A 23,839-nucleotide genomic window follows, 5' to 3' on the forward strand; every position below is an offset into this window, starting at 1 on the left:
ATGGAAATATCATGCTGTAGCATCGAACGATATGTACACATTCAAATAGGCGGTGACGAAGGGTTGGCAGGCAACAAGAAAGTGTCGAAAGAGGGTTGAAACGTAATCAGATGGACAAAAATATATTTAAAGGAATAAATAGGGTGAATAAAAGCGACGCCATTTCATCTCGTATCGACAAAAGCAAAAAAACCCTGTCAGTTTTTTTTTTTATTTTTGTTTGGATCAATAATCTTCGCAGAATATGGCTGAGTTAATTTTCCATTTTTATTTATATTTTAATTTATTTATTTTTCTACTCGATAATATGAGTGATCAATTAAACAAATAAATAATAAATAATTTATTATTTTTAAATTTTAATTGTTATAAATAAATACATTAAATTAATTTCATAAAAAAAATCCATAATGAGTTGAGCTAATGAATTGAGGCATTGATATTTGATTGTGAAAATTAAATTAATTTTTTTAACAAGTAGTTTTGAAAATTATATCAACAAGTATATATTGATGGATAAATAAATTAGTTGGTTAATTAATTAATTTATTTTTCTATATGTTTAGATAATTAATTGCTCATCTATTTATTTATTTTATTTTTATTGATGAAAAAATTATATCAAAATAAAAAATGGCCTAGACATAGTTCATTGAGCTTTTGTGCTTGAGTTTGTTTTTGCGAAGCCACTGCCATCACTTGGAATTTTGTTAGACTATTTTGAAAATTAGTTGGAGTTTTCATCGCATGATGACACTGATAAACCGATTGTATACGAATGTTGTTGTGAAAATTTATTATCGCTAAACTGTTTTCATTGAGTATATACAAAATATAACTGATAGATTATTCTTTGTATTTTTATGTACTCACTGTGTGTTTTATTTTTAAAAAAGATATTGGAATTGAATTTACCACTTTTGAGCAATTATCAGTGTTTGTGTATAACGATCAAATTTCAAGAAAATAATTTAAACAATAAGGTAAATATTTTTAATAATTATTGATATATAATTTTGATTAATTGATTGAAGGTACAACAATTGTAATTTCTATTTCACTTTCTGTTGAAAAGCACTATTTTCAAAAACAACATACTAAGTTTACGTATATAATTTTAACAACAAACAAAAATTTAAACCGGAATTATAACAGAATCAACTGTACGTGATGAAAGACTATACCGAACTAACCCGTCGTTTTTATTTTGCGGTAATAAAAGAAAGAGATAATTTCAATTCGACAATAAAATTTATTATTCCCTTTACCTTTTTAACTTTCCCACCAATTGATCAATATTAAATTTATTTTTTTTCATTAAAAATGAATATTGAATTTAAACAGAAATACACATTAATCACAAGCACATTGATTGACAAAATAATTCCAATTACAATTATCAATTCGACAATTAATGCGCAATAAAAACATATTAAAATTTTAATTATTAATTTATATACATATACAAATAAAATTAAATTGTTGAAAAAAAAATAAAAATGCAATTTCACGTGCAATTTAAAAATTGTATTTTTAAAATATTTTAATTCCTCACTGATATGTCAAAAAAATATTTTACACAAGCCCAATTAATCGGTAACTATATCTACTCGATAAAAAATAATTCTATCTTGCACAGTAGTATATTTTAAAGTAAAATAATTTCATAATTGTGATTTTCACACTCAAAAATATCAAAAAAAAAAAAAAAGCAGAAAATATCACTTTGATTACCTAAGGCACTCTCACAAGGCCCATAAAATCGACCTGGTGACTATAGTCTATAAACTATACTACTATGTAATGCCGACTGTTCCGTTGATCTAGCGAGAAGTGATGCTGGAAAAGGCTGGAGGGTTGTGTGGGGAAATGATTTATGATCTTGGACCCCAGGTAGGGTGTCACTCTTCTCTATTTCCTGAAGTCATGAATTTCTTGATATACCATGCAAGCTCCATCTGTTTCTATCGTTTCTTTTATATTCACCCCTATAATATTCACCATGTGCAAAAACAACTATACTTTTTTTTTTTTTTTATAATATTTTTATGTTTTAAAAAATCTATTATTACTAGTTATGGTTGCATGTCATGAAAAATAGACAGTGTTTTTATCATACAAGATAATAGAATTTTCGTAAAAAAATATTTGTCTGATGATCTATATTTATTGCTTATACAAATAACAGTATGTTATTTATATTTTTAATTTTATCAAGTATCAATTTTTTTAAGCTCCCCAATCTTTAAGCATCTCCCTAACACACTTATATATATTTTTTAACTCCAGAGTATTTTTTTCTGAGTTGCCATTGACGTTTCATCGAGAAACTTTTATTTTAAAAAAAATTCATTACATAAAATCAATCAAATCCATCAGCTACCTCTCAATGCTGTTCAAAAAAATTCAAAAAAAAATTTGTACATCAACGAAAATAAAAATGAAAAAACAAAAAAAAAAAATTATAACTCACCCTAATATATAGAGGGAGTATTTTTTTTTTTTTTTGCTCTTTATTGTTTTTTTATTATTTAGAATATTCATGAATTTTTTACAACAGTTGTCAGTGATATTATTTGCATTCGTTTCTTGCCGATGTGAATATCGAGTTGAATAATAGAAAGTTTATTATTTTTACGCATGGTTTGACTTTAAACTATATTCAAATAAAAATAATAAATTTTATAAATTAAAACTAATTTTTTCTAGTTAAAAAACAAAAAATATAATTAAATATATAAAAATTAAAAAAAGAAAATAATATAAATGTAAAAAATTAAAAGTCTCATTGAGTGAATAAAACCACGTTATGGAATAAATGAAAGATGTTTGTAGAAAAAAGAAAGAAATAAATATGGCAGTTGAGTCAGAACGAAGCGGCAACCCCAAATGGTCATCAATCACTAGGCGCGAGACAATCGAATAGCTTGCCCAACCGACAAACAGCTGTCGCATCGTTGCGCCCAAACTGATCCATTCTCTATAATGCTACTGTCAAATGTACTCACAAAAAATCATGACTATACTAGAATTTTATTCGCGTGTATAAAAACCATAGTGAGGATTTTAATATAAATCTTCATAATCACATATGATCTTCGATATTTCAATTTTTCCCAAATTGATTTCCGCAAATTTTCAGTGTAACGCTATTCTCCATAACATCCGCTTTAAATTTATTGATAAATCCATTTGTGTTTTTTTCAAATCACTTTGCTATATGCAAATTTTTTTTCTGTAAAATTGCACATGTATTAAAACTTAGGGTTCATATACAGGGTGTCTTATTTGAATGATCGAAAAGCCATAATTTGACGATAAAGAAAAATTCGATTTCGAAAGAATTTTTGAGTTTTTGATCCAACTTCTAAATGATGGAGTTAATTGAAATATTTTTCTATTGAAATTTGTGTTTTTCTTTCGATCAGGTTTCGAGGGAAACTGAGCAAAATATTATTCATCTCTAGGATAGATAAAATGCTTTTATCTGTCGTTGGTAAGGCAGTTTTGTCTATGATGTTTCGTACTTGTAGAATTATTCGATCAATAGATGTCGGAAATTAAATGAATTTGAGAAATTAAATTATCATATGAGGCAAATGACTCCATCAAATTAATTTATAATTCATAAAATATTTTTCTGACTTTTAATTACCGGTGATAAACAAAAAATAAGATAACATATAATTAAAAATTCAAAAGAAAAAAAAATAATCTAATTTAGATTATTTATTATTTTTTTTTTTTTTGTATTTAAAATAATTTGAATTTACATTTACATAATGAAAACTTGTATTTGAAAAAACAAGGATATTAAAAAATAATAAATTGAATTATCCATAAGTATATCTTTCGACTGATCCGTGAAGAGCTTTATCAATATAAAGGGCTGATTGAGAAGTTTATGGTGGCAACGGATGAGGTAGAAACGTCGGCAAGTAAAGGGAAAGGGGAATTTGTCATCCTTGTCTTTTCTCTTTTTAGAGTAGCGTGAGATGCCAGCCATCTTGAATGATGTATAGTGCCGGTTACAGGGTCGACTGAGCAGCCATCACTCAACAAGCCCAGCTTTGCAGCTTTTGGAGACTCTTGCTGTCTGTTCCTCCGTCTTTCATCGTCAATTTTCGTTTTTATTTTAAAAACTTTTAACTTTGATTTTTTTTTTTTTGCTTTTTTTATCGTTACTTTCTATATCTCTCAGCATGTATGTAAAAAAAAATGAGTCTATTTTGTGTCTCCATGACTGTTCAAGTGATTTGTTGAGCCTTTTATATATTTTACAACAAACATCGGGTAGCTATGAAATTTTCACTTGTAGCAAAATAAAACATGCTCTGAATTTTGAGAATTGCTATTTCTAGATTACATGTTTGATTAAATTTCATAATTCTTGTTACTGCAGCAACAACATTACCCATCAGTTTTACAATCTTAAAACCAGTTCAATTGTCAAGCTAGCTTAAAATCATACTATCATTTAATTCAATACTGAGTTTTGGAATCAACTTCCAGTCTTCCACTTTGAAAGTCGTCAACTCCGGTATCGTTCCGGGTCAATTGTTATCAATTTATACAATGAAACTTGAAATGCCAGATTCGACAAGAGATAATCATCATCTTCCCCAACTGTATCATATATTTCTCCACAATATTATCATTATATTCTAAACATTCTTTAAATAATTATTAAAGATGTTAATTTTATATAAATTACAATCACAATTATATGTTTTTCAATAAATTGTAAATATAAATCAATAAGAACCAAAGCCACAAATATATATCTATATTTCAATTTTTTCAGTAAAGATATTTTCCATCAGTTTTATTCTGTCTGTATATATAGATAAAATATAAATGCATGAACAATGAGTCGTTATATTGATGTGGTTATTGATTGAACTTTGCTGTCAGTCATTGTGGGTACGTCACGTTTCGCGTTGACATTTTTTTCTATTTTCGTTTATTTAAAAAATGTTTTTTTTTTTCTTTTTTAAAACCACGCTGATTGACTATCATGCCATGAAACACTGTGGCACAATTTATATACAGTGTGTTTCAAATTGAAGGATGCACTTTAATTATGACTAGAATAATAATAATTGAATCAAAAATTATATTTTCAAATTTTCAATGATAAATTAATACAGCAAAATTTATACAATTTTTAGTCAACTAATATTTGAATATTCTGAATGATTGAGAGTTTATTTACATAACATAAAAATGAAAAAAAAAAATTTTACGTCTCTTTTAGCATTACCTAAAATGCACCGCAACAGGGTATAAAGTATGTAGTATGGTTTAGGGGAAGAAAGAGAATAGGTATGAGAAATAAAAGGAAGAAGGAGGGGCATTATAAAGATAAGGTCTCCGCGGCTCGTCATTTCCGCAGTAACTTGATGATTTCAAACCCTCCTTATGCGCGTATATATTGATAGGATATGAAAGGGGCTAGGCAAGTAAAAAAAAAGGGAGAACAGGAAAAAAAAATACCTTATATTTTGGTGACATCATGATGCCACCGAAAAAAAATAAATAAATAAGTAAAAAATAAAAAATAAATGCTGGTGTCTTGAGTGAGACATGCGTTTATTTTTCTTTTAAAACTCTCTACTGTTTTGAAAAAGACCCTTGGAAAGAATCGCTTTGCAAACATTTGTCATTCTGTTTATCATGTCGTTCTAGTTGTTGATGCTTCATGATGAACGATGTCTTTCAGTAATCTCCCAAGGTAAAAATCAGGTGAAATAAGATTCATTTATATCGTGGTCAATCGATTTTATTTATTCTTTTTTTTTACTGCAGCGATATTATAATAATCCTAATTGGAAAATTATTCACCATACAGCTTTATAAACAATTAATTCTCAACAAAGCTTACACAAGACAATATATATATTTGAGGCAAGCCATTCTTCTTTTTTGTTTTACGTAGCATTTTTCTTTTTTTTTTTTTCGAAGATACAAAATAAAAAAGCAATGACACAAACAAAAAAAAAGAGTGATTGAGTTTAGGATAAAAGGTGACCGCAATGGATAGTGTGCAACAGTCATTCCCTCAGGATCAAGGCGTTACGAGGGTTGAGAGAAGCCCAAGGGCAACGAGAGGAATCGAAGTAAGAAGGTTTATCGCGAGAGGAATTTTTCTTTGTCCAACTAACAAGAGAAAATAAACAAAAAAGTAAATGTGATATGCTGCACGCAGCATCTATATATACGTAAAAGTGATCCCGGGGGTTGTTTTAAATGACTCAGCATTTTTATGCCCTCGCGATATTGTCGAAGTGCAAACACCACAAGATAATAAATCATCTGTTTTTCGCGATGTTGTACTTCCTTTCTCTCAACACCAATACTACCTTGTCTACGCAAAACACACGCTCACTTTGTTCCACTTAATTCCTGACGACTACATACCCATCAACCCCATTTTTCAACCCTCTTATAACCAACAATGTTAAACGAGACTTATTCTTGTATATATACAATTTATACACACATTTATATTAGACTGTTTCAAATTTATTTTTCTTATTTTTTTTTTTTTTTTTCTTTTATGATAACACCTGTGTAATAGATAACAATCTACCCTTGAAGAAAAAAAAATCAGTTTGATCATTCGATGCTTATATAGAGATCCTACATTACACATTTGTATTTTTTGATTAAAAAAAATATATAAATTATTATATTTTACTGTTGAAGTGATTGGCATTTTTAAAAGTATTTTTTTATTTTTATTAAAAATTATTTTGGGTTGATTATTTGGAGATGCTGGTATTATCATTAAAATAAATTAAAAATTAGTTATACTGGAATAAAAAATTCATCTTTAATAAAATAATTAATACTTTTTTATTTATTTTTTTTTTTTTCATTTACGTTTGAGTTTAAAAAAAAATATGACATCAAAATGTCATTTGCAAAATACAATCTGTCGCCAACTACGTTATCAATGCGATGGAAAAAAGATTTATTAAATATATATATAAATTTCTTACGTCTCACTTACGTCAATACGCATGAAAAAAAAAAATTTAATATTTGCATACAGCATTTAATTATTTTTCAATAATTAATTCATAATCATATGTTAATTAAAAACACATAAACAATTTGTATTTATCTTTGAAAGTATATAACTTAAATCACACAAGCTGAGTTAAAATTTTTTAAAAGAATGAGAAGTTGTCTGTTCAAGCTTCAAGCAAAGACTGATAAATGGGCCTTTATCCAGTCATGACTGGACCCCAAATATACATGTAATATGTACATTTGCACCCTTAACAATTTTACACAGGGTATCCTAATTTTATTTTCATTTAAAAATAAAATATATATGTAGAAAAAAAAAGACAGCCAAAGTCGGCTGTATCAAATTCCTGACCCCTTCAGATTTGGTCATAAATTTTCTTTTGTGCTCCAGCTGATCCTAGAACACCTTCTGATTTTTTTTTAAATTATCCCTCACCCTTATTTTACCTTCAAGGCTTATTAACCAACGAAAAAATTCTTGTAAGAGTGTGTGTTATTTTCTAGATGATGCTACAAGTCAATTTTATAAATATTTAAATAAAAAATTCAATATTTTTTAAATAACTTACCATAGATTTTTCCATTACAATAGCTGAATAAATATTTTTATTTAAAATATAATTTAGATAAGCTAATTTTAAAAATAGCTATCAAAATGTCATTTGTTTTTTAAGTTTGCCATTTAATTTGTTTATTACATTATTATTATTGTAATAATGAATATTGCAATGTTTATTTGTTAATACAATTGTTATTAAATGGGCTTGATGGTTGTTATCATTTTAATATATATTTAACCAGATAATTTGAAGATAAAAAAAAATAAATGAAAAGTGTAAATAATCCAGTAAACGCATACAAATTTTGACAAACAATAACTGCCATTAATGAATAAATTAATTATCAACAAATTGATTTTTAATAATTTCTAATAAATTAATGAGCTGTTTATTCATTTTTCATTTAAAGAAATTATAAATTTGAGAATAATTGCTGTTTGAATTAAAAAAATTTTGCTATATAAAATAAAAAATCAGATAAAAATATATAGTGATTTTTATTTAATGACAATTTTCTCTGTAATTCTTATGCATTTGTAAAAATGAAAAAAAATGAAAATTTTTTAATTAAAATGTATTTTTTTATATTACGTAAATTAATATTGTTTAAAATTTCTTTTAATTATTTTCTTTTACGTTTTAAAATAATAAAATCGATTGGTATTGTTATATAAATGTTATTTGCCAAGGTTGAATTATATAATTTTTCTTTGGTTATATCAGGTGTTTTTTTTCGGAACGAATGAAATCACATATTGATAGGTGAATTTTATTTATAAACTTAATATCAGCGACTTGATATCAATTTTATTTTGTTTCGTTTTTATTATTGGACTTCAAATATTATGCTACGAATAGTTTTTAGCGAACGTGGATGATAAAAAAAGAAGGATTGAGGTCAAAATAATATTATTAATATTTATTTATATATAACTTATTTTAAAATAAAAAAGAAAGAGATAATAATAGACAAGCCAGTTGATAAAATTAAAAGTAAAAAACAAAAAACAAATGTGTCAGCCTACACTGTTATTTTAATATTTAAATAAAAATTATTTCCATGTATTTTTCATAAATTTTTTTCAATTTTCATGATTTTAATTTTTACAATTAAATTAAAATTATTTTCCCAAAAAAAAAAATATATATATACATATCTTGAGACTAATTTTATATGCTCAGAAAAAGAATTAATATTTACAATTTTTAATTAAAAATTTGAGCTTTCGACTCTTGTTTTCCTATTTATAATAAATAATTACAAATAAAATAAAATTTAAAAAATAAAAAAAAATCACAAGCGTCATGGTAAATGTAGTATCGTGTACAAAAAAATAGATTAACGGATAAGAATTAGCGGAAGGAACAGGTCGGGTCCTAGAATTTTTTGTCTTGTGAAACGGTTTCTCCCTTCTTCCGAAGACATGCTCTTTGTGGGGTTGAGAAAAAAATAAGACGGGGTGAGTGAACAAAAAAAAAATAGAATAAAATAAAAAAAATTGTGAAGGGAAAAACTCGATAGAGGGTAAATATGTATATCTATATATGTGGGTGTGTTGGAAGATTCAAACCATGGAAGATAAGAAGAAAAAAAAATCCAACTATTTGAGGGCTAGGTGGTGGGAATCTGCAGACAGTTCTTCGCATGCCGACGGTGAATAGGATGAACAAAGACAAAAAAGATAGTCAGTAGAAGTATCCTTAAAAAAAATAAAATGAAATGAAAAAAAAACGAGCTATTCGATCTCAAGTGGTTGAAGCAAGAAAAAATGAAAAAAAAAAAACTAAAAAGAATTAAGAAAGACGAAATGACGATTGTGAAAATTCCCGCGGGAATGGGTAATCAATCTTTTGAGTTGAAATTTTTTTTTTTTATTTCATAATATTATTAGCCTATCGAATTTTTAATTTTTTTTAATTTATAAATTTTAAATCAATTGAATACACTCGAAAAATAATGTTATTTAGAAAAAAATTTTTTTTTTTTTATTTTTTATATATATAATTTTTTAATCAGCTATTCACGTGGACACTGAATCACGTGACGAAAAATAAAATGTAGAAAAAATAAATAACAAAAATAGAAGAAAAAAAAAAAAAAAATATATAGATAAAATAAAAATACTGAGTAAAGGTGAACAAAGAATATATATTTGCCTGAGGCGACATGTTTTTATCATGAGACAAGTTCGATCAAAAATTTTGAGTCGAATGAAAATACTGGTAGTGATGTGTCTTCATCGAACAAGCTCATAACTCATGAGACTTAATTTTTTTTTATTTAATATAATATTAAAATTTTAAAAAATATTCTGTTAATAAATTTATTTTAATTTTATTTAGTAAAAAAAAAAAAAATAAAACAACAGTCAAAAATAAATTTAAATAAACAATAATAATTATTTTAAAAAATCTAAAAAAAAATAAAAAAATAAAAAATCTAATACTGTCGTATCAAACCGAGTTTACTGATTAGAGTGGATGATTTTTTTTTATTTTTTAAATTAACTAAAAATACAAACAGTAAGCTCAGTGCTTTGACGTTGTCAACATCAATTATTACTTAAAATTTTAACTGACATAATTAATTAAAAATATAAATTTTTCTTGATCAATAAAATTGTCTTTTCTTTTTATTATCAAATTAATTTAATAAATTAGTAGCCACTGTTTATTTTATGCTTGAAAGTACTGATATAATGAAGCAGTAAGAAAGTAACGATTAATGTATAAGTCACATAAAAAATATGAAAATATTACAAATATAAGAAAATGAATTGAAGATCAATCAATTTGAATAAAAAATGATAAAATACAGTAAAAAAATGACAATATTATGCATATTGAAATGAAATCAACGAGAACACATAGAAATTTATCGACAACAAATTATCGATCAAAATATTATTGGTAATGGATCAGGTGTCCAGAAATTTAATCAAGGTAAGTTTAATATTATTTTAAAAATTTATAATATATTTCTAACCAACATGAACTTATTCAGCAGAAAAAATCAATATTCTCAAGACAACATAGAACTTATTATGATAAAAAATTTATCACAAAAATATTAAAATTTAAATGTAATGAAAATGTGATTCCATGAAAATTACAAAAGGTTGTAAATCAAAATTTAATAAATTAAAATTACATTTTAACCATATAAAATATCCTATCAAAACTTGTTATGGACAGATTAAAAATCCTGAATAATCACAGTAATTAATAACCTTATATGTAAAAATAAAGCAATATATTCAATTTAACAAAATTATGAAAATTTAATTTATCAATTTTTATTTCAAATTCATGTAAAACAAATAATAAATTATATTTATAAATTGTAAATATTTCAAATTTAAAAATTTATTTTTAAATTTGTTATAATAAATTTATTTATTAAAGAATTAAAAATTTTTTCAATGAAAAATTTTAATTTTAATATATAAATTTAGTTATGTAAACGTAAAATCATTTGATATTAAAAATTTTTGTATCCATTTATAAAACTAATGTAATAAAATGTAATACAAAAAATTCAAATATTTATTTATAACAAAATCAAAAACATAAAAATTTATTTATAAATTTAAATATTCTATTTATAAAATTAATTATTCATTTGTTAAATTAAAAAGTTATTAATAGAATTAAAAATTTATTTATATTTATTTTTTAATTTATAAATAGAGTGTTACGTTGATCATTTGATTATTAATAATTTTTTGTTTCTTATCAAACGGATGTAATAAAATTAGATAAAAAAAAATTCATCTATTTATGTTTATATGTCAAAGCTCTGAGCTTTCTGTAACTTTCCATTATTATGATAGGATGCTAGAGGTGACATTGATAACTGATAAGTTATTTTAATAATGGTTAAATTCAAAATACCCTCGGGTTAGTGTTCACACGTTACCACTGAATTGAGAATTTATTTATAAATTGATAATAAAATAAATAATTTTTTTTATTCAATTTATTGATTAATTATTAATTAAATGTAATTTTTATTTTTCAGTACCAACAAGAAAATCAACAACTGGAAAACGAAGTAGAACAGCATATTCAAGTGCTCAACTTATTGATTTGGAAAAAGAATTTCTTCGTGGTCAGTATCTTTGTCGACCTCGAAGAATTGACATGGCACATGCATTAAATTTAACTGAACGACAAATAAAAATTTGGTTTCAAAATCGTCGTATGAAACATAAAAAAGACAATAGAACAACAAAAACAATGATATTTGATAAAAATTTAATGAAACAAGAAAAATTATCAATAATTGATGAAAAAAATGATAGTTCATCATGTTCACCATGTGATTTAACAAAAGAAACATGGCCAATACAAGAACGTCAACAAATTAAAGTTGAATCTTCATCAGCATATGATTATCAGTGTCATACAGACACATCACAAAATTCATCAACTTATAAAAATTATTTAGAACGTCAAAGTTATATTAATCAACAAGATCATCATTCAGTTCACAATGCATTAAATGCATCAGAGCCAATTAATTCATATGAAAATCGTGATCATTGGTCACATCATCAATTGCAAGATAATTATGTTCAACAAGATGTTCAAAATTCATACTATTATGCATATCCAAGTGGATATCAACAGCATCATTGGAATCATAATCAATATTCTCATGCTGATAATTCAATTGGGCATCATTCAGCTTTTACTCAAGATATTCATCATCATTCAGCTGAATGCCAATGTTACAGCCACACAGAGCTACAAGCTATCACAACGTTCAGAGCATGTTGATTCAACTACTGTTGAAAAATCAACCTATCCCATTGAACCACCAAATTATAATTCAGTTGAACATTACGAACCGAGTCAAACAAATATTACAATTTTATAAAAATTTTTTAAACAATTTATACACGTCCAGGTTTTGATGATGAATCCAAATTGAATAACGAATTGATATAGTTAATTTTTAAAATAAAAAGTAGATTATTAAAATTGACATTAACAAATAAAATTAATATCAATAAATAATAATTAGTCAAATATAATATTGATGAATAATTTAAATATTTTTAAAACATTTTTAATTGTTATGGCAATACACGCTCAGGCAATAATTAAGAAACTTAATTTTTTTAACAATATATAAAATAGCAATTTAAAAAATAATAATAATGATCAATTGATAGCGAGATTATAATAGATAAATATTATTTTTTAATTCAATTTTAAGATAGATAATTTTATGATGATTGTTACATGAATTTTATAAATGATTTTTACGAGCTATAAATTGAATCAGCATTGTTTTTTTTTTTTTTTTTAAACTTTTACTTTTTTATCAAGTCTAAAAATTTTTTTTTCTATATATTTAAATTTTTTTTATCTTTTTACTCGATAAACCTTCAACATTTTTATTCTCTATATATGTAAATAAAATACATCAAAGCATGAAAAAAAAAAAATAAATAAAAATAAAATAAATATGTAAAAAAATATTAAATAATATTCCTTTATTTTTTTCTGATAATAAATTGTCAATAAAATTATTAAAAAATACTTGAATAATTTTTTAAAACTCACTGCTTAAAAAAATTTTCATAATTATTTCAAAGCCACGATTAATTAATGTTTTTAGATTTAAAAAAAAATAAATAACGACATATGTAAAAATATATTTTTTGATAAAAATCATAACACGAACAATGGAACAAATACAAAATAAAATTTTAAATAAATATATAAAAATAAACTAAATGAATATACTGAAACATATACATATACAAAAGATCTTTGCGTACTGATCGTGGAAGGCACCTGCTAAAATCCTTGCTGCATAATATGGCATACAAATTCATTCATATGATAAAAAAGTATAAGGGTAGAAAACAGTGTCCATGTATTTTCTATATATTTAAAAGTACATATATATTTAAAAAATACATGTGTATATAAAGTACATAGATAGAGGTATATATTAACTGAAATATATATAGAAAATACATATAAATACTAGGGGAGAGATGTTGTTCTTGTGTCAGGTTGAAATAAGGTCGCCCAAAGGCAAACCAAGAGAGAGATAAACAAACTGTGCATACTATATACGAGAGAAGTAGGCGTTGGACGAGTATACATGGGGTGGTAAGGCTTCAGCCATGATTTCCATTCGCCAGCCATCCATCTTGTTTGAGACTGGAAACTGACAGATAGACGTAGATCCGAGTGCCGATGACGTGGCAAATCTTGCTTCGTACGTCAGTTACGTTTATACATGACACGTTATCCCTTTTTATATATATATATATAAAATTACATATACATATATAAACCATATTGAATATGTTTGAACCTATTCAAAATAAAATTTTCATTTTTATTTATTTATATTTATTTATATATTTATTTATTTTTTATATTTTGGCTTAGAGAATTTCTTTTTTTTTCTTTTTACTCCATGGGATTTTTGTCCTACTATTTTTATTTTTTTTCTTTGAATATAACTATTATTTATTTTTTAGTTAATGAATGGAAAAAAAAAAAATACTTTCTCTTGTATGTAGGCTTATCTATGTCAATTATTTTTGGGACTTTGTATTGGTACAATTTTAAAACTGAAAAGAGCTTTGAAAAAAAGTTAGTCTCATAATTTTTAAATAATTTTGTCGATAAATTATTTTGAAATGTATATACAATGAAGTAGTCAAAATATTTAATATTTTATTTATTTGACAATTTAAAGAATCATTTATTTTAATATTTTTTTTTAGATTAGAATAATAAATTTAAATAAAATTAAAGAAGAGTATGATATATATATTTGAAAGTAATTAAGATAATAGCTCAATTGAAAAAGAAAATAAAGATGTAATTAATTTTATTTTCGAATGAAATTGTGGCTTGATCGTTGATATTTAGAAATGACTTGGAAAAATTTAAACTTCACATGGATGCTTATAGAATTTGTATTAAGATCTATTGAAAAGTGAAAATCATGGGTTCGATTATGGTTGAGATTAATTTTACAATTTATTAATTAATCAAGTCTATTGTATTGCCACTTAGTAATATTGAAATATTATATATACAAGTCCAATAAGCGAGGAATTTTTTTTTTTTTTTGTCAAGCCAAAAAGGGTAGTATAAAATTTGAAAAACTTCAGGGATGTTTTTTCGAATTGAGAACATTGAAAAAAATATATATGTTAATGTCTCGTAGGATAATGGGAATGACTTGTCAATTTGACATAAAATACCCCACAAAATAATGTCCAAAACTTAATGATGCTACAAAATTATTAAAATATGTTTCTGTGTATTTTTATATTAACGATTTAAATAAATTTTTTTTCAACAAAATATCACTTTTAAAAAAAAAAAAAAATACTCAAGTATTTAAATGAAAATATATTTATATATATCGTATACAAAAAGATGGTAAAAAAAACCAAAAAATTTTTGAAGCGTGATGTCAAGAAATGAATAAAAAATAAAAAAAATAAAAATAAAACAAAACGGAGTAAATACTAAAACGAGAATGAAGAGAGCAGAAGAATATGGTAGCTCGACCATAGAAAGCACAAGGGGAAAAATGAAAAATTAAAATAAAAAAAAAAAAAAAACTAAAATCCTGGGGTAGAATCGTCGCCGGGAAAAAGAATGAGGATGCTGTCAGCTGGTGGAAATTATTCTGATTATGCTAATTCCGGTTCTGTTCCACTCCTTTACCCAGGCGTCTCCCCCAGCTCCATTGCATCTCTGCTGCTGTCTGCGCCATCTTTCATAGATGATATTTATAATATAGGGGAAACTAAGAGCGATTTCAAAACTCTTTTTAGATGCCTTTGAACCACCCCGTACCACAATTCATATACCCCAATATCCACCCAGTGTATTGGCATCATTTGGTTCTTCATCTAATGTCGATAAATGTATCTATGCACTGCGTAAATCGAGAAAAAAAAAGGTTATGATAATAACAGATAAAAAAAATTGTTTAAATTACAAAATTTTTTTCTATATTTTGTCTGCGAAATAAATTCAAAAAGTTATTATTATTTTTCTTTTATCCTAATGGATTTTAAAAAATATATAAAAAATATTTAAGGCTTTTACAAAAGCTCTGAACCAATACTGTTTTTTTGACAAAAAAAAATAAATATAAAAGTTAATTCACAGTGACTTTAAAAAGAATTTTCGCTGTAGAAAAAAAAAAGTGCACAAGCTTTTCATTACAATAATGAGCAAGCTATTTTTAATTATTGATTTACAAGATATTTGTGGATACATTTTTACAAATGGGAAATTTTTAATAGTCACAAACCATAAGACAGCTTTTTTTTTATTAAAAAAAAAATAATTGTTTTTTAGATAAAATTATCTGTCTTGAATTTTCTAAAATGGAAATAGAAAAAAAGGTTGAAAAAAGTCTCGAATATTTGACCACAACGTAATAATAGTACATTCGTTTTTATCGACTGCAATAGACTTGACAAAAATTGAGGCACATAAAAAAGCTTTAAAATAATATAAATTATAATTCAAAATAAATTATAAATAATTAAAATTTAATAATGATTGCGGAATAAATCAAAAACCGATAGCATCTAATTTTTTCTAACCGAAAAGTATTTAAAATTTTCCTCACCAATTATAAAATTAATTTTCGATAAATAAATATAAAAATTAAAAGCTCTATTCATATTTATAATAAAAAATATTTGTATATCAACATTTGAATTGTAATACAACAAAAATATAATTCAAAAATAATGAAACAATCACACGCACTTGCTCCGTAACAATATAGTAAATCTCTTTTGTGTCATTTCCACATCCTGTTTGATTGTTTTTTTAGCAAAATAATTTTAGCTCCATTCTTTATCCAACTCAGCACAACCTACCACAAATAACCTCGCTAACGCAAAAGCATAAACTTATTCAAGTCCGCAAAATCACATTTATATTAAAATACTGAGAAAAAAAACTTTTAGTTTTTACTTTACTCCACCTTTTCTCATTGCTTATTCTATATACTCTATTTTGTTCTGGCTATCAATTTTTTTTTTTTTTTATTCAACTTTACTTTTAACAACAAAAAATAATAATAAAATTTTTCGCTTTTTTAATTTTTTATCGTTGACTTGGAATCGTTAATTTTCTGCCTCCATTTCGTTGTCATAATTCATGAGGTTTGGCCCGCCACAGGATAAGCTATAGTACATCGCGAAAAATGATACGAGTCGGAAATACTGACCATTATTTTTTTGTCAGGTACACTTTTATCGAAAATTATTATTCAACAAACTAAATATATATTTTATCAACAAAAAATTTAAAAAATTAAATATTACCAAGATTGAAATTTAAATGACTTATTTCAATTGACATTTTAAATTTTTTTTATAAAATTAACTTAAAATTAACACGAAAAAATATATTTAGTATAATTTATCAACAAATAACATTAACTTTATTTGAATATTAATATTTTAAAAATTATTTATCAATTGTTTTTATTATTTTTTTCATATTATTTATAATCACATTTTTTAAAAAACTTGTTAAGAAATTTTTAAACTCTTATAAATGAGTATGTCAATTAAAAAATTATTTATGTCATCAAATTTAATACATCAACAAAATGATGAATAAATAAAATTGACAATTTTAATAATTAATTTAACTGAAGAATAATTTTTCATCTGTTGCTTCAATTTTGTTTATGGAATAAAATTTTTTTTTTGAAATTTTTGACATAAAGACTCACAACATTTGAACCACCCGCGAAGGCTACTATTTTTTTTTTATTTATTTTTTTTTTATTCATTTATATATGATAACGTAGTTCAAGTATTATGTATATACATATAATAACGCATCGAGGACCCTAAGTTTCATATTCAATTGTGTTGCTTGGTTACCTACCGCCGCGATAAGCCATAAAGAACGCTTTGGTTGACAAAAGAAACTTGCGTCTTTAAAAAAAGATACCAAAATATGATAAATGATTCAAGAACGAACCGTTTCACAATGCTTATGCATTCATATTAAATGGTTTGGTTGAATGTAAAGACGACTACGCAAGTCGAAATTGTTTTTTTTTTTTTTTAAACTTCAAGGTTGGCTTCCTACATTGAGATTTTTTTTTTTTTTTACACATCATACACATGTCATAAGAAATTTTATTTTTTTTTTTGTTAAATACTTTTATTCATTAATGAAATTCTTTGTGAATTCACTGAAGAATATTTTGATCAGCTACTTTTTCTTTTTTTTTTTTTTTCAATACTAATTCTTTTCTTTCTATAAAATGAAAAATAAAAAATTTTATTTTTGATTGCGTACAATGTAACATAAATGAGAAGTTCGAAAAAATGACTTTTCATCAGACAGAAAAAATAAATGTTTATAAAATTTTTAATTTTTTATATTTAAAAAAATTAATTAAAAAAAAAATTTATATATCCTTTTAAATGATAAAAAACAACAATTTCTTTTTTTAATTTTTAAATATTATATTTAAAAAATATAACTGTAGAGTAAATTTAAAAATTTTTAATATATATTTTTTTTTTCATTCTGTTTCTGTCATTTTAGTTTATTATAAATTTATAATTAATAGTTTATTTCATAATGGTGATAAGCAATACACTGTTATTATAATACTCGATGTTTTACTAAATATTTTACAAAATATTTACTTTATTTATTTTATTTTTTTCTTAGTTATTTTTTATCTCCGACGGTTTCCTATACGCAAATAAGATTAATGATCTTTTACATTGCTCTTTGGCGAGCTCTTTCGTGACCTATATGCCTGAGAAGAGTTTAAAAATTTTACGAAAATTTAATTTGCTAAAGTATGTATAGTTGTAAAAATATTATTACAATACAGTAATATTTAAAAAAAATATAATTAAACCTGCTCTGTAATTTTTAAATATAATTATTTTATCGTTACAAAATAAATGCATATTTTTTTATTATAAAAATTCCCCAATTTATAATTTAACATATTTAATTAAAAACAAGATTTTTTTTAACACCCCATAAAGTCAATGAAATAAATAAGCAACAAATAAAACAAATAAAAATTTATTTGATATAAAATTATTGTAAACAAACTGTTAAAATGCGCATTAACATGAAAATTTAAAATATTACATGTAAAATAAATGTATGATACAACTGATAAATGATATTTGAGAAAAAGCTTTTATAGATCTACTTTATGTATTATGTACCTTTATGGAGAAAACTTTATCATATAAGAGTTATAGAAAGGGGAAGCTTTTTTTAAAGCACCATCGCTAAATCTGACTAGAAGAAAAATAAATAAAAATAAATAAATAAATATAAATTCAAGTATTATTATAATATTTTTTATTGTTATAAATATTTTTTCTAATGAAATTATTTTTTTTGAATATTTAAATCAAAGAAATTTAGTATAGTAAATTCATTGGCATGAGAAAAAAAATTATATAAATAAATGGAAATAACCTGGTAGACTGAATTTTATTTTTTCATTTTGATTTTTGGACCCTGAGGCATTTCTCTGGCCTCCTACAGCTATGGAAATTTAAAAAATCAAAAATCTGCATGATTATGGGTCAGCCACACTGACTCAAGGTGGTTCAATGATTTTTTAATTAAAATTAAGTTGTTCAGCTTTTTTTCTTTTATATTTCTAGTCAACAAGGAATCTTTTTTGAAGAAAAAAATTGAACATATCTACCCTATACCTTTTCACGCCTGATTATTGACGAGCTGTATATGTGAAGGGTCTTAATGGATGTGCTAGCAATACTTTTATTATTTGTAAATAAATATTGTTAAATTATATTAATTTAGTCTATGTTTATAATTTATCTAATGAGTTTGCCTGAAAGTATCTTTTTTTAACATAATTATGTCAAAATTGAACCCCCAAATAATTTTCTATTTACAAAATAATTTTTAGAAAATAATAATCTGAAGATTTTTCGAAAAATTCATCCATTTGTTTAGACAAAAACAATAATATTCAAAAATAAAATTTTTATACTCTAGGAAAAAAGAGGCAAATATTTTAATCAAATTCAGCCGATTAAAATTGAAAAATAAAATTAAAAAAAATTAAATTTATATTTATATATTTAAAATAATTTATAAAACAAAAAAATTCAATTTTTTATATTGAGAATATTTAAATAATTGATCATATTATTTATATATATTTTTTTTTATTTTCAAATAATTATTCATCTCATTTATATTTTTTATATTTTTCAATTATAATTCCATTTTTCCATTCCACCGTTGAATAACATCCCCTATGATTATTAATAATTACATCATTTGAGTTTCCTCTATAGTCCTGAGAATGATGAAGTCAGTGGGTTGAAAAGAAAAAAAAATAAAATAAAAAAAAAAACCATTTAAAAAAGAAAATATTGTTGCTTATACGTTTGCAAGTTGATCATCACACATATATAAAAAGTCAATGTATATATAAATATATATAAATATATAAAGTTCATTTTGAGTGTTAACTTCCTCTTGGGTCAGGAAGACCGACGCCGTCGGCACAAAACAAGTGGGCTTTTGTGCTTGACGTTTGACAAATAAGAAACGGTATCCAGGCGTATCATTACCCATCCTTCGTGGTGCCGGCCAGTGCGGTTTTTCTTGTGTTTTGGTACCAACGGTAGGGCATTCTCCGAATTAACAAAACAAAAAAAATTTCAAAATAAAAAAAAAAAAAACTCTTTTGACCGATCTAATAACATCGGAGACGTGCCGACTCATTAGTCAAACTTATTCAACAATAAAAAAATAAAATAAAAAAATAATAAATAAATATGTACCTTGTACAAATCTTTATAATACATACAAAATAAAACATGTATAAGTAACACCAATATATTTTTTATTTTAACTTTTAACATTATCGGCAAAAATTCTTTAAACTTCTTTTATATATTTAACTTTTTATTCAATTTACGCAACGAATGATAATCAAAATCACCGTGTTTTTAGTTAAACTTATATATATATCCTTGAGAAAAAATTTTAAAAAATAAACTTTTTTTTTTTTTTTAAATAATAAAAAAAGTTGTGCAGATGATTAATGTTAGTTTCTCCAAAAGTAATATGTCCGATTGCATTCAAGAATGAAATATATTTCACAAGAAAAAAAAAAATTAAAAAATTTATACTAAATGAAAAATAACTTGTTCACTGAAATAAAAAATTTTAATTGTGAATGTTTTTTTTTTTTTATCTGTATATTATTGTTTGAGATTTTATTATAAAAAAAAAATATAGTAAACATTTGTAGATTTAATATTATAAATTTTATTGTTGAATTATATTTTAAAAGAAATAATTTTATCAAGTCAAATTTTATTACATTTCTATTCACGAGTTGTACGAGACTGATGGCGCACTTTTGACGTGTTTGATTGATTATTGTTTGACTAGAATACAATGAAATGAAACAATCAGAATGTAGACCAATTGGAGATATAGATAAAAGGTGACAGAAGTAAAGTAAGCCAACCAAACTATTTTTTATAATTAAATGAAAATAATAAGAGTTGATAATTTATAACAATGATTATGTTTAAAAATAATTTTAAAAATTAAATTAAATTGTTTTTCAATAAAATAATTGTTTATAATTATTTAAAAATATAATTTTATATTTTATTTTTTTCATTTGAATATAACTATCATCCCTTACTTGAAATCCTTCAGTCATTAGGTTTTATAAAATCACAATTTACATTTTAGAATTTTTTAATTAATTCATTTTTTTTTACATCAAGATGAATTTATATTTTCATATCCTTTTTCTAGATACCAAAAGCATCTATGATATATATAAATCTCATATTTTCCGATGTCATGAAAATCACGTTATGCAAACGAAAAAAAAACGAAAAAAAAATTGGTCTTTCCACGATACTACGTGACTTCTATTGAAAATAAAAAAATTGTGTTGGTCGTGTTGTATTTATTTATTTTTTTTTTGAATATAAAGATTTTTCAAAAGCTTTTCGTTATTATTTTCGTTTGAATTTATATTACTTGTATCAATTAAATATCTATCATTAAAATAACATTGCAAATATGTTTCTATTTTTCTACATGCGGAAAAAAAGTAGGAAAAAATTTTCGATGTATTAAAATTTATTTTTATTAGACCTTCAAAGGTCAGTTTGCATCTGTCACGTTTTTTATACGAATTTTAAAATGAGGGATTTGAATATATCTTTTTATTGTTTCACCATAGCTGTTGGATATATTTCTGAGAAGTTTTTATGTAAAACTGGACACGACTGTTAGTTTATGCTATCAGCATACGTACGATTGTGCAATTTCACGAAATGTATCCTACGTGCCAAAGCCATTGTGAAATTTTCCAAATTTTATCTTTTTACGTTATCCATTTTTATTTGTGTATTTTTTATCGACTAATGATGCAATGTATAAAACATAAATATCCAAAATTTCAGCAAGAAAAATTGAAGAAAATAAAAAAAGCATTAGTAAATATTAAAGAAATATATTTTCAATTTTTTTTTTAACATAAAAATAATATAAATATGCATTCACTTCATTAAAATTAAATTTCAAATTTTTAGTTTACAAAATTTCAAGTTTTTTTTTTTTTGGACTTCAACTCTCTGACTTGCTCCATGTTGAAAAATGGTATCTGTTTTTTCATTGAAGAACGTAACTAATAGCACTTAAATACAACTTTTTCATAAAAATTTAAAAAAAGTTTCAGAAGATGAAAGTTATATTGCGGAATTTTGAGACATCTTTTCTTCAAATCTAAATGTCATTCAAGAAGATGATAAAAAAATTTTACTATATATATAATCATATCATATCACGTCAAATTTTTTTACATAAAATTAAATTTTTTTCCCCATGAATGAAAAGAAAGAAAGAAAAAAAAAAAAACAAACAAATTGAACGTATTCAATATGCCGAAATTGCCTTTCTCAAAATATAACAGATGAGAGTTTCTTTGCTTCAATTGAAAATATAATATATTTCACAGTGTGTTGACATCTGATGTAGACGAGTTGTGATGTATATCTTAGGGGTTGCAAATATCTTCTAAAATAAAAAACTATCGAACGATAATTCTTTTTATTTTTTTACTTGAATAACGCACAAAAATTGCACAAAATTTCTACCAAATTCCCAATAACATGAGCTAAAACAATTGAGCAAACTTTGTGTACCTCAAAAAAATTACCTCATTAAACACTATGCAGGTGTTAAAAAAAAAACTTCATCATGCAATAACATCAAAAGACTCTCAAGATTATTCCCCGTATATTTTTAAACAATTACAATTTAATATTACCACCACGATTATACGCTCGCATAGAAAATTTCTTTCGATTGTGATTACCATCTTCATTGTAATATATATCATGACGAAACATAATGCATGTTTCCAAAAAATATATAGAAAATAATATTAAATATATATAAAAAAATAGAAAAAAAAAAAAAAAAAATTATATTGCGTGACTCGTGGGCGTGCCACGTGACATGCTTCGTTGAAAGGGGAACCGACCAACCATCTACCAGTGCCCGCCCTGATACAATGCATTTATATATCTCAGATGGGGGGGCTACATGCCTCTTTTATGTTTTTAGTCACGTGACGATAAAGAATATTAATTCACGACACTAAGTGCGACTTCGCGTGTTTTGTAGTTAGCTCAATGTCAGGTATGGAGCTATAATATCGCTATACTATCAGGCTACAAGAGACAATGTGATATATAAATATTATAAAATACATATTTTCTATATATACATACACGCATGCATGCATAATAATATGTACAAGTGATTTTTCAAAAAGATTGGTTTTTCTTAAAATAATAAAATTATGTTTATTGACATTTGAATTTGGGAGCTTTTAGGGAGAGCTTTTAAGGGTATATTTTATTTTCAAGAGTCAAGTACATATTGTCTTTGTTAAAAAATTCAACAATCAATTTTGAGCTTTTTTTATTGACTGAAATTTAAATTACAAAATATTATCAGCTATATAATTGTTTTTTTATTTTATTTTGAATATTGAAAATTTATTTCATTTGTAGATTTATAAATGACTATCTTGTGGACCCTAAAATTATCGTTGTAATGCGCATTCAAAGGTCAGGGTTTTCTGTGGTATATATAGGTTTTGATGACATAGCTGGAAAAGGGTGAGAAAGGTGAGACTGTCCGCA

General features: G+C 24.4%; 1 protein-coding gene across 1 annotated transcript; it reads left to right on the forward strand.

Moving 5' to 3' along the window:
* Nucleotides 1–10,450: 10,450 nt before the first annotated feature.
* LOC122854018 (homeobox protein Hox-B3a-like) lies at nucleotides 10,451–12,380 on the forward strand (the record flags this gene model as incomplete). Its single annotated transcript, XM_044154431.1, has 3 exons — nucleotides 10,451–10,541; nucleotides 11,620–11,845; nucleotides 11,903–12,380. Coding segments are annotated over 3 exons (795 nt in total), but the record flags the coding sequence as incomplete, so codon positions are not given.
* Between the last annotated feature and the right edge of the window lie 11,459 nt (nucleotides 12,381–23,839).

The sequence above is a fragment of the Aphidius gifuensis genome, linkage group LG4, assembly GCF_014905175.1.
Source record: "Aphidius gifuensis isolate YNYX2018 linkage group LG4, ASM1490517v1, whole genome shotgun sequence".
NCBI classification, from domain to species: domain Eukaryota; kingdom Metazoa; phylum Arthropoda; class Insecta; order Hymenoptera; family Braconidae; genus Aphidius; species Aphidius gifuensis.